This window comes from Microcaecilia unicolor, chromosome 2 (assembly GCF_901765095.1).
Source record: "Microcaecilia unicolor chromosome 2, aMicUni1.1, whole genome shotgun sequence".
In the NCBI taxonomy this organism is placed as follows: domain Eukaryota; kingdom Metazoa; phylum Chordata; class Amphibia; order Gymnophiona; family Siphonopidae; genus Microcaecilia; species Microcaecilia unicolor.
The window spans coordinates 609,588,741-609,602,927 of NC_044032.1; the positions used below are offsets into that span (position 1 = coordinate 609,588,741).

The 14,187-nt window shown below is 47.0% G+C and overlaps 1 protein-coding gene across 3 annotated transcripts in view; it reads left to right on the top strand.

The window, feature by feature from the left end:
• The window catches only part of MAP9 (microtubule associated protein 9), a 244,704-nt gene that overhangs the window by 170,207 nt on the left and 60,310 nt on the right, over positions 1 to 14,187 (top strand). For 2 of the 3 annotated variants that reach the window (XM_030191616.1, XM_030191617.1), the window contains one exon: positions 8,267 to 8,412. In XM_030191616.1, coding sequence (XP_030047476.1) covers positions 8,267 to 8,412 — 146 coding nt within the window. Of the gene's footprint in view, positions 1 to 8,266; positions 8,475 to 14,187 lie in introns of those variants that run through there. The other variant, XM_030191618.1, reaches the window with a different exon arrangement.

The window sequence follows — 14,187 nt, forward strand, 5'->3', positions numbered from 1 at the left end:
CCAAGCCGGGTCTCTAGGCAGGCAGCCGACAGTAGAAAAGTCCAGAAGCAAGCCGGGTCTCTAGGCAAGCAGCAGACAGTAGAATAATCCAAAACCAAGCCGGGTCTCTAGGCAGGCAGCAGACAGTAGAATAATCCAAAAGGCTAGCAGGGTCAAAGCTGAAAACAGGAAGAAGCACTGCAACTAACTCTCATCAAAGGAAAACTCCTCTGAGGACCTCTGTTGCAAAGGCAAACCAGAAAGTTCCCAGGTGCTTGATAAAGGCACTCCCAGCTGAGGTCATGAAGAAGGGTGAGGCTTGACAGCAGAGCATGGCTTGGCAAGAACAAGATCCCGGACCAGATCTGGCTTGACAGGAATGGGACTCAGGATTTTCCCCCAGGCTTCAGGATTTTCCAGCCGGCCAGACTTGACTGGAGCTACCCCAAAGCAAGCCCAGCATGGAATAGTGAGCCTCCAGTCCCTGGCCCTCACAGTCTTTACAACTGCCTGAGGGTGTCTCACAAATCCTGCTGGCTTCCAGGAAGGATTCCACCAAGAGGTGTTATAATTTTAAATGGAAGAGGTTTTCTGTCTGGTGTGAGGGCAAGGCTGTGGATTCTCTCACTTGCCCTACACAGAACCTGCTTGAGTATCTCCTCCATCTCTCTGATTCTGGTTGATAAGGCTCCCGATAAAACCTCCACTTGTGTCATGAGACCTCAGCCTCATCCTCACCCAGCTAATGAAAGCTCCTTTTGAGCTGCTTGATTCCTGTGCTCTGAAGTACCTGACCTGGAAGGTCTTGTTTTTGTTGATGGTCACTTCAGCTCGCAGGATCAGTTAGCTTTAGGTTCTAGTGATGAATCCACCTTTCACACATTTTCATTATAACAGAGTAGTTCTTTGCACGCTGTCAAAGCCTCTTAATGTGCAATATCCTTGAAGTATAACATTGGCACATCATCAAACACCTGAAACCTCTTTATTTTCTGAAATTTACTTTATTGAATAAATAAAGCTAATTTACTCAGACCCTCATGATCAAAAGCCTCGCGCTGTTCCAAACAGCACTCTAAACTAGCGCTGGAACAGCGCGGGGCGCTATTACACTTATGATCAGAGATAATGCATGCAAATTTAAGCAGCGCAATTATCTCTGATCATGGGATAGAAGTGCGGGCGAATTGTGCCGAGCATGCGCTCAGCACAATGCTCCCGCACCTGTTTGACATGTCTGGGCTGTCAAAATCCCAAACCTATCAAACACAGGGGCTGGAGGTCCATGGGACCACCAGACCCTGACTACCCCTGTCCTGAGCAACGGAAGGGCTGGAGATCCAGTGGGTCTCCAGCCCCCCCAAACCCCCCAGAAAAAGACCCCCTGGTGGTCCGGTGGCCACCGCCGCCGGTCAACCCCCCCCCCTCCCAGCGAGCGACAGGGGTGGGTGGACCTCCCGCCCACCCCAACTTCCAGAGTTGTCTGCCGCCGAATCCCATTTTGCGGCGAAGGAAGAGGAGGGAGGCAGGCTGCGTCCCTCCTCCAACTAAGGTAGGGGGGCCGGGATGGGGTTCGGGGTTCTTTTTACCAGGGATTCGGTGGCAGACAACTCTGGGAGTTGGGGTGGGCTGGACGTCCCCTGTCGCTCCCTGGGAGGGAGGGAGGGGGGTTTGGCCGGCGGCCACTGGACCATCAGGGAGTCTTTTTCTGGGGTTTGGGGGGGGCTGGAGACCCACCAGATCTCCAGCTCTCCCTGAACCTGGGGCTCTAGTGGTTGCTCCACCTTACACTGTTTTTCAGCAATAGAGTGATTTTGTGTACGTATCCAAAGTTCCTTCCCAAGGTAGTGTCAGATTTCTATCTTAATTAGTCAATAGTTCTGCCATTTTTTTCCAAACCCTCATGCCCACAAGGATGAAAGTGCACTACAAACTTTGGACTGCAAGAGAACCTTGGCCTTCTACCTGGAGTAGACTAAAGCCTATAGAACATCCACCTATCTTTTGGTTTCTTTTGACCCCTACAGAATGGGGGCTGCCATCAGCAAATATACACTTTTCAGTTTGCAGGCAGACTGCATTTCCTTCACATGCCTAGGCAGGCCTGATGCTAGAGGGTCATGTCACAGCTGTGGCAGTGTCATTAGCCCACTTGAGGTTAGCTTCCACAGAAGAGATTTACAGGGCTGCAACATAAACTTCTGTCTATACATTCACCTAGCATTACAATGTAAAGCAGAACCCTGATGTTTGGCCAGACAGTCCTCCAGAATCTCCAAGACCATTTCTTTCAGTTCCAGACTGCTTCCAAGATAGACAAAACTGATGAAATAATGTTTTGTTACCATCAAAAATTTCTTAGGTGTCTGCCTGTTGTAGCACTAATAGTTATATTATTCCCTTTTTTTCTGTTGATGGCAGCCAGTAGTTAGTGAGTTCCATGAGTGAAGATTTTAATGTCCTGATTGCCCTTGAAGAAAGGGTTTCTTAGCTGTAGCAGGCGTTCTCCAAGGACAGCAGGGCATAAATCCTTACCCATCCTTTAACTTCCCCAAGGACTGTAAATTGGCTCTGGGTTACTACCTCAAAAGATCTGAATCAATCAGAAAGACTGCACAGCTGTTTGTGTCCTTTGACCCCCCAACAGATTTGGCATTCCAATCACCAGAAGAACTTAGGCAATTTGGCTACCATTCTGCATCCAATCTGGTTATGAACAACTTGTGCTCCACTCATCACTAAAGTGAAATCTCATGATGATATAATCATTCCTACGAGTTCCCATTAATTCGCACAACTGCTTTGTTTGAGATCTGCTGAGCAGTCTGCCTATGTGAACCTGCAACTTTCACGCTTTTTTTTTTCCTATATGTGGGCTGCTTCTCTGCAATAAATAATACAAAACAGATGAGCAGCCCTGAGCTTGGGAGTCACCCACATGTCAGTGAAAAAAGCATTTTTGTTTATCTGTAATTAATGTTTTCCATAGACAGCAGAATTGATCAAGTACACAATTCCTCCCACTTCCCTAAGGATTGCATTAATTCTTGAGCTGTGGAACTAACAGAGGAGCTGAGGAGACTGCTGTGCACAGGCTCAGAACTATACACTAAATTCTGAACTCTGGGAAAGTTATCTTGTTTCAGCAGTGTGCAATGACATCACCTATCTGTGTTCCAGATCAATCCTTCTAACTATGGAAAGCATCTGTTACAGGTAAATGCAATGCTTGTCGTGTATTGTCTTATGTATCCATTTACAATATCTTTAATCTTTTTTCTATGATGCCTATACTTTAATCCTAATCATGTTTTCTCTCTTACTCTCTCACACAATCTTCTGTTGTTACGTTTCTCTCCATATAATGGCTCGTTCTCATTTTCGCTTATAGTGGACTTTGTATGCACTAATCCTTTCTTCTTCTTCCACATTGCCATTACCATGATCTTTCTTCTCCTCTCTCCTACTGTACAAAAACTACATCATTCTTTTTCACAGTTCCTAGAATGTTCCAACTTCCTAGTGGCGTCATACAAAGTTCTTTCTAGCACAATAATCCTATCGCTGTCATTTCTCCATAACGACATGACCATCACCTTTCCTGAAAAAAAAACAGCAATTACTGTGACCCCTTCCTCCCTATCATATCACATTTCTCCCTCATGTTGTATCTGAGTCTAGACAACAGTACTTCTCCAGCTCCAGGACCTACCATCATTGCCTGAGTTGTTACAACTCAGGACTTTACCAGTGAGCCAATAGTGCTCTGTACTGTGATACTTTTCTTGCTATTATGCCTACCAAAATATGTGTCCAAATTAGAGACTTGCACAGGAACGGGGTTTGCAGGAATCCCGCGGAACCCGCGGGATTCCCGCAGGGACGGAAACAGTTCTGCGGGGATCCCATGGGGGACGGAAGCAGTTCCTGTGGGGTTCCCGTCGGGACGGAAGCAGTTCCTGTGGGGTTCCCGTGGAAGTGTACGCTGCACTTGCGCCAGCCTCTCACCTACTGAGTACCAAGTTCTTTGAGTGCTGTCTCCTCCTCCTCCTTGCTTTAACAGCACAGATGTGAAAAGCCTCCATTAAGGAGGTGGTAGAGATACAAATGGTGACAAAATTCAAAAAGGCATGGGATGAACACAGAGGATCTCTATTTCGAAAATGGAAGTTATAAAAAAACTAAACTTAAATGGCTGCATGTGTGTGGATGTGTCGTGTGACACTTACATGGTGACTCTGGCTGTGATGAACTAGGGCCGATACCGGGAGACCTGTACGGTCTGTGTCTCATATATGGCAATCTGGTTTTGGATGGGCTGGAAAGGGTTTAGACAGCAACTTTAGTGGCTGGAACATGAGGACAGTTCTGGACAGACTTTTACAGTGTGTCCCGCAAATGAGAAGATGAATAGGCTGGAGTGGGCTTTGAGGGCAACTCCAGCATTTGGAACATAAGGATAGGGCCAGGCGGACTTCTATGGTCTATGTCCCAGAAATGCCACAGAAAGACCATAATCACATATATAATATCACAGTCATTGTTGATTTAATCATGAATTGATAATGATTGTGACTGTTGGGCAGACTGGATGGACCGTTCCGGTTTTTATCTGCTGTCATTTACTATTACTGTTAATCCTCTCTGGTTCCGGGCTGATGCGCAGACCTCAGCTCTGACATAAGCATAAGCATCAGATGTCACCTGACTGGCGCATGCATGTGGTGACCTCTTAGCACACAGTGCCAGTGAATCAGAGAAGTCTTATATGTAACATAGTAACAGTAGATGACAGCAGAAAAAGACCTGCATGGTCCATCCAGTCTGCCCAACAAGACAACTCATATGTGCCACTTTTTGTGTATACCCTACTTTGATTTGTACCTGTACTCTTCAGTGCACAGACCGTATAAGTCTGCCCAGCACTATCCCCGCCTCCCAACCACCAGCCCCGCCTCCCACCACCGGCTCTGGCACAGACCGTATAAGTCTGCCCAGCACTATCCCTGCCTCCCAACCACCAGTTCCGCCTCCAACCACCGGCTCTGGCACAGACTGTATAAGTCTGCCCAGCACTATCCCCGCCTCCCAACCACCAGCGCTGCCTCCCAGTGGCGTAGCTAGAGTAGTTGACACCCGGGGCTGGTCATTTTTAACACCCCCCCCCCCCCCCCCAAATCCAGTACTAGGCATACCGAGAATACAAAACACTCAGGACCTATAGCGCAATTCTACCATACCATAAGCAGTCATTTCTACAAGTCACACAAGCATCTTAAACGCTACAGTGAGCACTAGAACATCAATTCACCTATTGTAAAACGAAAACAGACAGATTAGTACAGATCGTCGATCCTGCACAGTCAATGCCAACCGAAAACCATGTCTTTTTCACAAACACAGATACACCCTAATCCACTATAGAATAAGTAATCATAAACTTTCTATTTAGAAAAAAATTAAACTGAACCCCCGATGCCAGACTCTGAATACAATGCAACACCACAGAAACAGAAAATGTCCCCTAGTACTGTGCAAAATATAAAGACACTGGATGTAAATTTGAAAAAACTAACAAATCCGATCACCACTTTACAAATTAACAAATAGAAATAAAACAAATATAGAAAATAAAATACCATTTTATTGGACTAATACATTTAGTTTTCAGAGGCCAAAACCTCCTTCCTCAGGCCAATACAGTATAGTGCTGTTATAGTATCCTATCCTGACCTGAGGAAGGGGGTTTTGTTCTCTGAAAGTTAAGTCAAAATGTATTAAAATTAGTCCAATAAAATGATTACCTTATTTATATGTTCTATTTATAAACATTTATTTAACACATAAACACAGATACAATACTATACCCTAAAGCAAAAAAATAAAAAATATATATTTTATTTACAGTTTGTTGTCTCTGGTTTCTGCTTTCCTCATCTTCTTTTCACTGTCTTCCTTCCATCCAGCATCTGTCTTCGCTCTTTCTCTGAAATCCAGTGTCTGCCCTCTCTCTCTGCCCCTTCCATCCACCATCTGCCCTCTTTCTCTCTCCACCTTCCACTCACCATCTGCCCTTTCTCTCTGCCCCTTCGATCCGTCTGATCTCCCTCTCCCATCCATCCAGGGTCTGCCCTCCCTCACGCACCCCCCTTCCATCCAGGGTCTGTCCCCTCTCTCTGCCCCCTCTTTCCACCTGCACCTAGTTCCAGTTCCAGCCCACATCTCCCACCTGCCACCCTTTTCAGCCCCACTATCCCACCAGTCCCCAGCCCTTTTCTCCTATCAGTCCTGGGCTTCAGCCCCCAGTCACTTCTCCCTGCCCCTTTTTCATCCCCTAGTTTCAACCCTAGCCCTTTTCTCTCACCAGTCCCGAGTTTCAGCCCCAGCCAGTTCTCCCTGTCCAGCCCCCAGTCCCCACAGTTTCAGCCCCTGCCCCTTTTCAGCCCCCAGTTCCAGTTTCAGACCCCTTCTCCCATGAGCACTTCCCTCCCCAGTCCCCTTATCCCCTCTGAGCACCCCACCCCTCCCCAATCCCCATTCTCCCATCTGAGCACCCCCACCCTCCTCAATCCCCTCTTCACCTCTGAGCATCCCTCCTCTGAACTCCCCCACCCCTCCCCAATCCCCTTCTCACCTCTGAGTACCCTTCTGAGCTCCCCCACCCTCCCCAATCCCCTCTGAGCATCCCACCCCTCCCCAATCCCCATTCTCCCCTCTGAGCACCCCCACCCTCCCCAATCCCCTTCTCACCTCTGAGCACCGCTCCCCAATCCTCCCCAATCCCCTTCTCACCTCTGAGCACCGCTCCCCAATCCTCCCCAATCCCCTTCTCCCCTCTGAGTACCCTTCTGAGCTCCCCCACCCCCTCTGAGCACCCCACCCCTCCCCAATCCCCATTCTCCCCTCTGAGCACCCCTCCTCTGAACTCCCCCACCCCTCCCCAATCCCCTTCTCACCTCTGAGTACCCTTCTGAGCTCCCCCACCCTCCCCAATCCCCTCTGAGCACCCCCACCCCTCCCCAATCCCTTTCTCACCTCTGAGCACCGCTCCCCAATCCTCCCCAATCCCCTTCTCCCCTCTGAGTACCCTTCTGAGCTCCCCCACCCCCTCTGAGCACCCCCACCCCTCCCCAATCCCCATTCTCCCCTCTGAGCACCCCTCCTCTGAACTCCCCCACCCCTCTCCAATCCCCTTCTCCCCTCTGAGCTCCCCCCCTGACCCAGTCCCGTCCCCCCTCCATTGAGAGCCAGAGAGCCCAATTCTGCCACCGCCTGCCTTTTTCTTTTTTTAAATCCGTGCAGCCACGCAGGCAGCGCTTCGCGTCTGCCCTGCGTGTGCTGTGAAAGAAGTAAATTGCCAGCGCTGGCCTCGGGCCTTCCCTCGATGTCCCGCCCTCGAGGAAATAGGAAGTTACCTCACAAGGGGGCGGAACATCGAGGGAAGGCCCGACGCCAGCGCTGGCGATTTACTTCTTCCACAGCACACGCAGGGCTGACGCGAAGCGCTGCCTGCGTGGCTGCACGGATTTAAAAAAAAAAGGCAGGCGGTGGCAGGAGAAGAGACGCGACGGAGCACCCCCCCCCCCCCCCCACCTGCGGACATCTGGGGCGGACCGCCCCGCCCTTGCTACGCCACTGCTGCCTCCCGATCTCGACTAAGCTCCTGAGGATTCCTTCTGCACAGGATTCCTTTATGCTTATCCCACGCATGTTTGAATTCCGTTACCGTTTTCATTTCCACCACCTCCCGCGGGAGGGCATTCCAAGCATTCCCTTATATGTGCGCACCAGAGTGTTCCAACTTCCGTTCCTTCCTTGCCTGCAGTGCTGCGGCTCAAACTCAGAGACTGAGAGAGCTAACAGGAATTTTTTTTAATGTACCATTAAATTCGTGGGTGAGGACAGGTTAAATTCTTGCGGGGACGGGTAAGATTCCCCGTGGGGACAGGTGGGGATGGGTTAGATTCCCCACGGGGATGAATGGGGACGGGTTGGATTTCTGTCCCCTGCAACTCTCTAGTCCAAATCTAGGTATAGATTTGCTTAATTATATGGGAAAATCTTAAACTCTTCATCTGTTTCTGACTTGCTGATGATATTGACCCCTAAGAATTTCATAATCTGGTTTATATGCAGTATGATGATAAATGTTACAATTTTCAAACTCCTGATGTTAGCCAGTGGACTGCATAGAGGAGAACTGGAGGAAGAAGGAATCGGAGGAAAACATAAAAGGAAAATGCTTTCATGAATATCTTACTGGTCAATTTTATGATGCTTTTTCTAGGCATTTGATAAATGGAGAGAAGATAAAGAAGACGTCATAAGAGAGAAATCAAAAAAGGAGAGGCAAGCTGAAATTAAAAAGAAAAGAAAAGAGCAGGAATGTTTCGCTGAAAAGAAGAAAGCAAACATATCAGCAATTAAAAAATGGTATAATCACACAAAATTATTTTATAACCTAAATAAGCCCAGTTGACAGTGTCCTTTCTTACCTATTTGCATATGATATATTTGTAGGTTAATTGATATGAAAGCCTCTTTATTGTAAAGTTATTTTTCTCTCAACAAGCAGGATGAATCAGCCTCACAAGAAGGTAATGCCGTCTGATGGTGCTGAGCTAGAGTAGCTTTCTAAGCTCTCAGAAATAACTAGAAAAAAGTTTCTGAGCATTTGTGTACCTTCCCATGCATTATGCCCCTGTGAGACAGCACTGGTTTTTCCGCTCTACCAAATGGAAATGTTCAGATAGCTCTTTCACCCCTGCGGCATTAATGGCTAACATTTTATTGTTTCTTGCTGTTTTCTCTTGGTCTTCATTACCTTCAAATTCTTTCTAAAAATAAAACAGAAGAAAAACAAAAAAAAAGAATCTGTTTTTCTTTATTCTTTTTGTCTCTCATGGAGCAATTCAGTTCAATGTGACTAAATTCCTCAGTAGGATTTTAAAACATGTCATACCTGTAACAGGAAAATAGACATAAAAGACAGTTATGAGATATTACTGTACTTTGGACCAACCATGACTAGGGGCCCTGTTTACTAAGCCGTTCTATAGGCATGCTATTGTTTTTAGCGTATGCTAACGCTAGAGACACACACATAGGAATATATGGGTGTCTCTAGCATTAGTGCCTTAGTAAACAGGGCCCTAGAATAATTGTCATACTTAACACTAAGAACCTATCCTGAGTTTCCCCAAAAAGTGGTACCATCCCTTCATCTCATTCAATCCTTAACCTCATGCCTATCCAGGTGAATAAACTTTTCATACTCTGGATTGCAAGAAAGTCCTAGTGTATTATCTAAAACCTATGGAGACAATAGAAAATCTGCACAACATTTTATATCACCTGATCCAAATTGGTTGGGATTGGTTGTATCCAAAAGCACTATATCCTACTGGTTAGTGGACTACATACATTTGTTCCACCAGCAAGCTGGGTTCGCAGTACAAGACAAGGTAAAGAAATAGTAAGTCAGAGCTATGTCAGCATCTGCACAACACATCTATAGAGCTGCCACATGGTCCTTACTTCGTACCTTTACGTCACTTTATTGCCTGGATCATTCTCAAGAACAGACAGTGCACTAGAACAAGGAGCTTTACAAAAGTCTCTCTCAGATCTGAAAACATGTTGAGTTGCTTTAAACTTTCCTAGCTTATTCTACTTTCAATTACTTCTTTTTACAAAAAGTTTTTATTATTCTCCAAGAGTGGACAAATACTCAGCTAGGGAGAACCCACTTGTGTGGCTGATTCATCCTGCTTGTCAACAGAGATACCACAGTTGCTTACCTGTAACAGATATTTTCTGAGGACAAGCAGGATAGTAAGTCATCACAACGTGGGTGATGTCGCTAACAGACCCTGTGTGGGAAAGCTTCTCCAGCTTAGTATATATTACTAGTGGAACCCAGCCCATTTCCTCAACAATGAAACGGGCCCTAGAAAAGCTCTCTTGCAAACGATTTTTTTTGATTCTCCCCTCCCCTCCATTGTCAGCGATTCTTCCCTCCCCTCCCATCCTATCCACTTCCCTCCATGTCCAGCGATTCTCCTCTTCCTGCCCTCCCATCCGTGTCCCGCGATTCTCTTCTCTCCTGTCCTCTCCTTCCATCCCATCCATGTCCATCGATTCTGCTCTGCTCTTCCCTGCCCTCCCCTCGATGTGCCGCGATTCTCTCTTCCTTTGTACCTCATCATTTTCTGGCTGGCTTCCCTTCCGTTGGTAACATCCTGACGTCAGCTCACCTCCAGCGTTCCCTTCCTTCTCACTGTTCCGCCCTCTGACATCATTACGTTTTGACCCGGGGGAATGGAACGCTGAAGGCTGGCTGATATCATGAGATGTTACGAACCCAGGTAGCCAGACAGCGATGGAACGTTGGAGGTGCAAATTATTATATAGGGTAAGCTTTTGAGTTACTTCTCTGTGAATGTGCTCCACTTCCCATCTGTTGCTGTGATGTGAGACCACTTCAGTCTTTTCTTTCCAAGTAGCAATTCAGACATATGTCACTAGAGCTCCCCTGAAAGTGACTTTTTTTTTAGTTAAAGTTGCATTTTGTAAGTTTGCTCATGTCTTGTTGCTGTCAAGTGGTACTTTTTTTCCTGTAGTGCTCAAGACTACTACTATTACTACTACTATTTGACATTTATAGAGCGCTACTAGGGTTACGCAGCGCTGTACAATAAACAAAGAATGATGGTCCCTGCTCGAAGGAGCTTACAATCTAGAGGACAAGACGGACAAGAAGAGCAGACAAGCAATAATTGGAGTAGACAATCAATAGTTGGAGCAGTCTAGGTTACTAGGTACAATGTTAGGTCCCGAAAGCAACATTGAAGAGGTGGGTTTTGAGTAGAGATTTGAAGATGGACAGTGAGGGTGCTTGGCGTATGGGCACAGGGAAACTATTCCAGGCATAGGGTGAGGCGAGGCAGAAGGGGCAGAGCCTGGAATTGGCGGTGGTGGAGAAGGGTACCGAGAGGAGGGATTTGCCTTGTGATCAGAGGTTACGGGTAGGGGCGTACGGGGAGATGAGGGTGGAGAGGTAGTGAGGGGCTGTAGATTGAGAGCATTTGTAGGTTAGTAGGAGGAGTTTGTACATATGCGGTGTCTGATCGGAAGCCAGTGAAGAGACTTGAGGAGGGGGGTGATGTGCGCGTATCGGTTTTGGCGGAAGATAAGACGCGCAGCCGAATTCTGAACGGATTGAAGGGGGGATAGATGGTTAAGTGGGAGGCCAGTGAGGAGCAGATTGCAGTAGTCAAGGCGAGAGGAAATGAGAGCGTGGATAAGAGTACGGGTGGTGTGTTCAGAGAGGAAGGGGCGAATTTTGAAGACTTGACCATTTGTAAATTCTATCTGTCTATTAGGGTTTGGCTCATACCTTTTTCAGTTGTAGCTCAAGGCGAGTTACATTCAGATATGTAGGTATTTCCCTGTTCCTGGAGAACTCCCAATATATGTTTGTATCTTTTGTGTTCACAGGTATCCAAGAGATGTCTCCATAGGTGTGAAAAACAACACAAACACATTTGTGGTGCTGATAAGTCCATTTCATGGACATCAGCATTGAAACATAATTTCCATGGATCCTGGAGCTGCATTGGATGCTGTGAATGCATCAGGATCGAGAGTGCACTGTTCAACCTTGTCACCAAGCATTGGTAGAGGCCATTAAGACCAGTCATCATCCAAGTCCCACCCCGAAGAAAAGGAAGGATTTGTGCTTGGCTCTGATATTGAGGACTTGTGATTCCAAATGCCAGGTAGTGGCTAGGGTGCATTGTCATCACTACCTATTGGACTACCGCACTGACAGCACCAGTGTACCAAGGTCATCGGTGTCCTCAAAGTGTCCACAACATGAGGCCATATATCTCTCTTGGTATCAGAGGGTGAGCAACAGCCTCAAAGTGGATGGTAACTGGCTTCCAATATTCCCCAGATGAGTCAGGAGGACATGTTCACCCCTGCTGTCCATATATCTTTCTTGATGGCAGCCTTCGAAGAACAGCTCATGTGGAGATTCAGTGAGCAGACAGAGCACTTCTTTGCTTGGTATGATGCTGCACCTTCGCCACTATCAATGTTGATGCAGAGAGACATTAATCTGTTCTTCGAGCCTCTCTCACTGCCTGCAGGAAAGGCATCAACTTTGAGCTCTTGAAGGACCTTGGGGCCAGTATGTGCCAGTACATTGAGGGAGGAAGCTTCACAGAGGTTTTGGAGATCCAATGCCCATACCCAAGCCCTGACACTGATGTCAGTAGATCAAGACAACTAGAGAACCAGACTCTCCTAATTATAAGCTCTGAAGAGGTCTTAACTAGCTGACTATCAGATCAATCTTACCCTCATCATAGAAGAAAATTCACAAGGGAATAACTCTCATTCGTTGATTTTGTGAGGGAAATTGCTGAAGGCATTTCATTTTTTTAAAAAGATGGAGGATGAACCCAGGACAGAATCACTGGGCATCCTCCACTTCCTTAATTCCCCAAGGAGGCTGTGACACAGGCCATCATAGAATATGAAAGGATGTACAAATGAGAATGTGGAAGACCCCCCCCCCCCCCCCCCCCCCATACGGTATATTTTTTTAAATTTATTATTTATTCATTTAAACAATATTTACAAGAAACATCTTGCTTAGGAAAGTGTCGTATAACTAGGAACTATTATAAAAGGAAAATACTCTCAAAACAACACATAAGTCTATACACTTTCAAAATTATAAGACACTTAAGTCCATAATGGGAGATCCAAGATTTCAGGTAATCTAAGGGGAGAATTTATACTAAAGGAATAAAGTTATTAGGTAAATCCTTCTCTGCTAAGAAATTATACATTATTCTTTAAAGCTTCTCCATTTTAACTGAGGCTACTAATGCTGACAGATGTTCAGGTTCAGTGAATACATGTTTCTTCCCCCCTAGCCTTACCATGCACTTGCAGGGGTACCTTAAAAAGAAGGCACCCCCCCCCCTTCCCGGAGGTCACGTGATGCATGGCTAGAAGGTGGCTGTCGTCGTGCAGAGCTCCCTCCTTGCCTGAGTTATTACAGCGGCAAAACGCATCTGATAAATCGGTGATTCACCCGGAATACAGGGGAGACATCGAGCTAACATTAGCGCTGACGGAACGCGAACTAAAAAGGCGGATGGCAGCGAAATCGGGGAAGAAGGAGGGGACGAGAAGCCGGATACTCGAGCCCAAGATGGCGGACGCAAGTAACGGGAGTCCTCCGACGGTGAGCTCCGCGTGGGCTGCAGAGGTAGCAGCAGAGGTATCCTTGATGTTGGAGGCTTCCGTAGATTTAAAGCTGCAACGGATTACAGAACAACTGCAGGGGATAGACGATAAGTTGGGCGGCATTCAGACGGAGTTTGCTCAGTACAAGCAGCGGCTCTCAGATGTTGAAGATTTTGTGCAGCGGCAGGAACACTCAGATAAGTCCCTGAAACAAAAAGTGGAGCGCCTAGAGGCTAAACTGGAAGATCTCGAAAACAGAGCGCGGAGGAGCAATGTCAGGATGATAGGTCTTCCGGAAACTATCAAAGAAGCTGACCTGAGATCTTTCCTGGAATCCTGGCTTCCTACCGCACTTCAATTGACATTGGTAACGGGTCCGCTGCGAGTGGAACGCGCCCACAGGCTGGGTCCTCTGAGAAAAGAGGATCAGAGGCCCAGAGTGGTGATATTTAAAGTGCTTAACTTTGCACTCAAACAGGAGATATTTCGTGCGCTCAGGAAAGTGGAGCAGCTGAAATATGAGAACTCTGTGGTGCGTTGTTTTCCTCCCCTATTAAGCGAACTAAAGTTTTGCAGGAGTTACAGAGACAGAGAGCTGATGTGGCTTTGCTCCAGGAGACACATCTCTCCTCCGGAGAACATGCTAAATTTAAAAGAGGGTGGGTGGGGTCTTTAGTGGAAGCCCCGGCGGTGGGTCGGAAGGCAGGGGTGCTGATCCTCTTTCGGAAAAGCAACCCGCTTCGGATCAGTTCCGTCTAGGCCGACCCGGAGGGTAGGTGGGTTTTGACTAAGGTGGAGATTAATGGCCGCCCTTTGGTCTTTTGCAATGTTTATGCCCCTAATGTGTTTAATGGTAAATTTTTTCAGGATCTGATTAAGAGGCTGTCTCTGTATGCAGAAGGGGAGCTGATTGTGGGTGGAGACTTCAACTTAGTGTGTGAC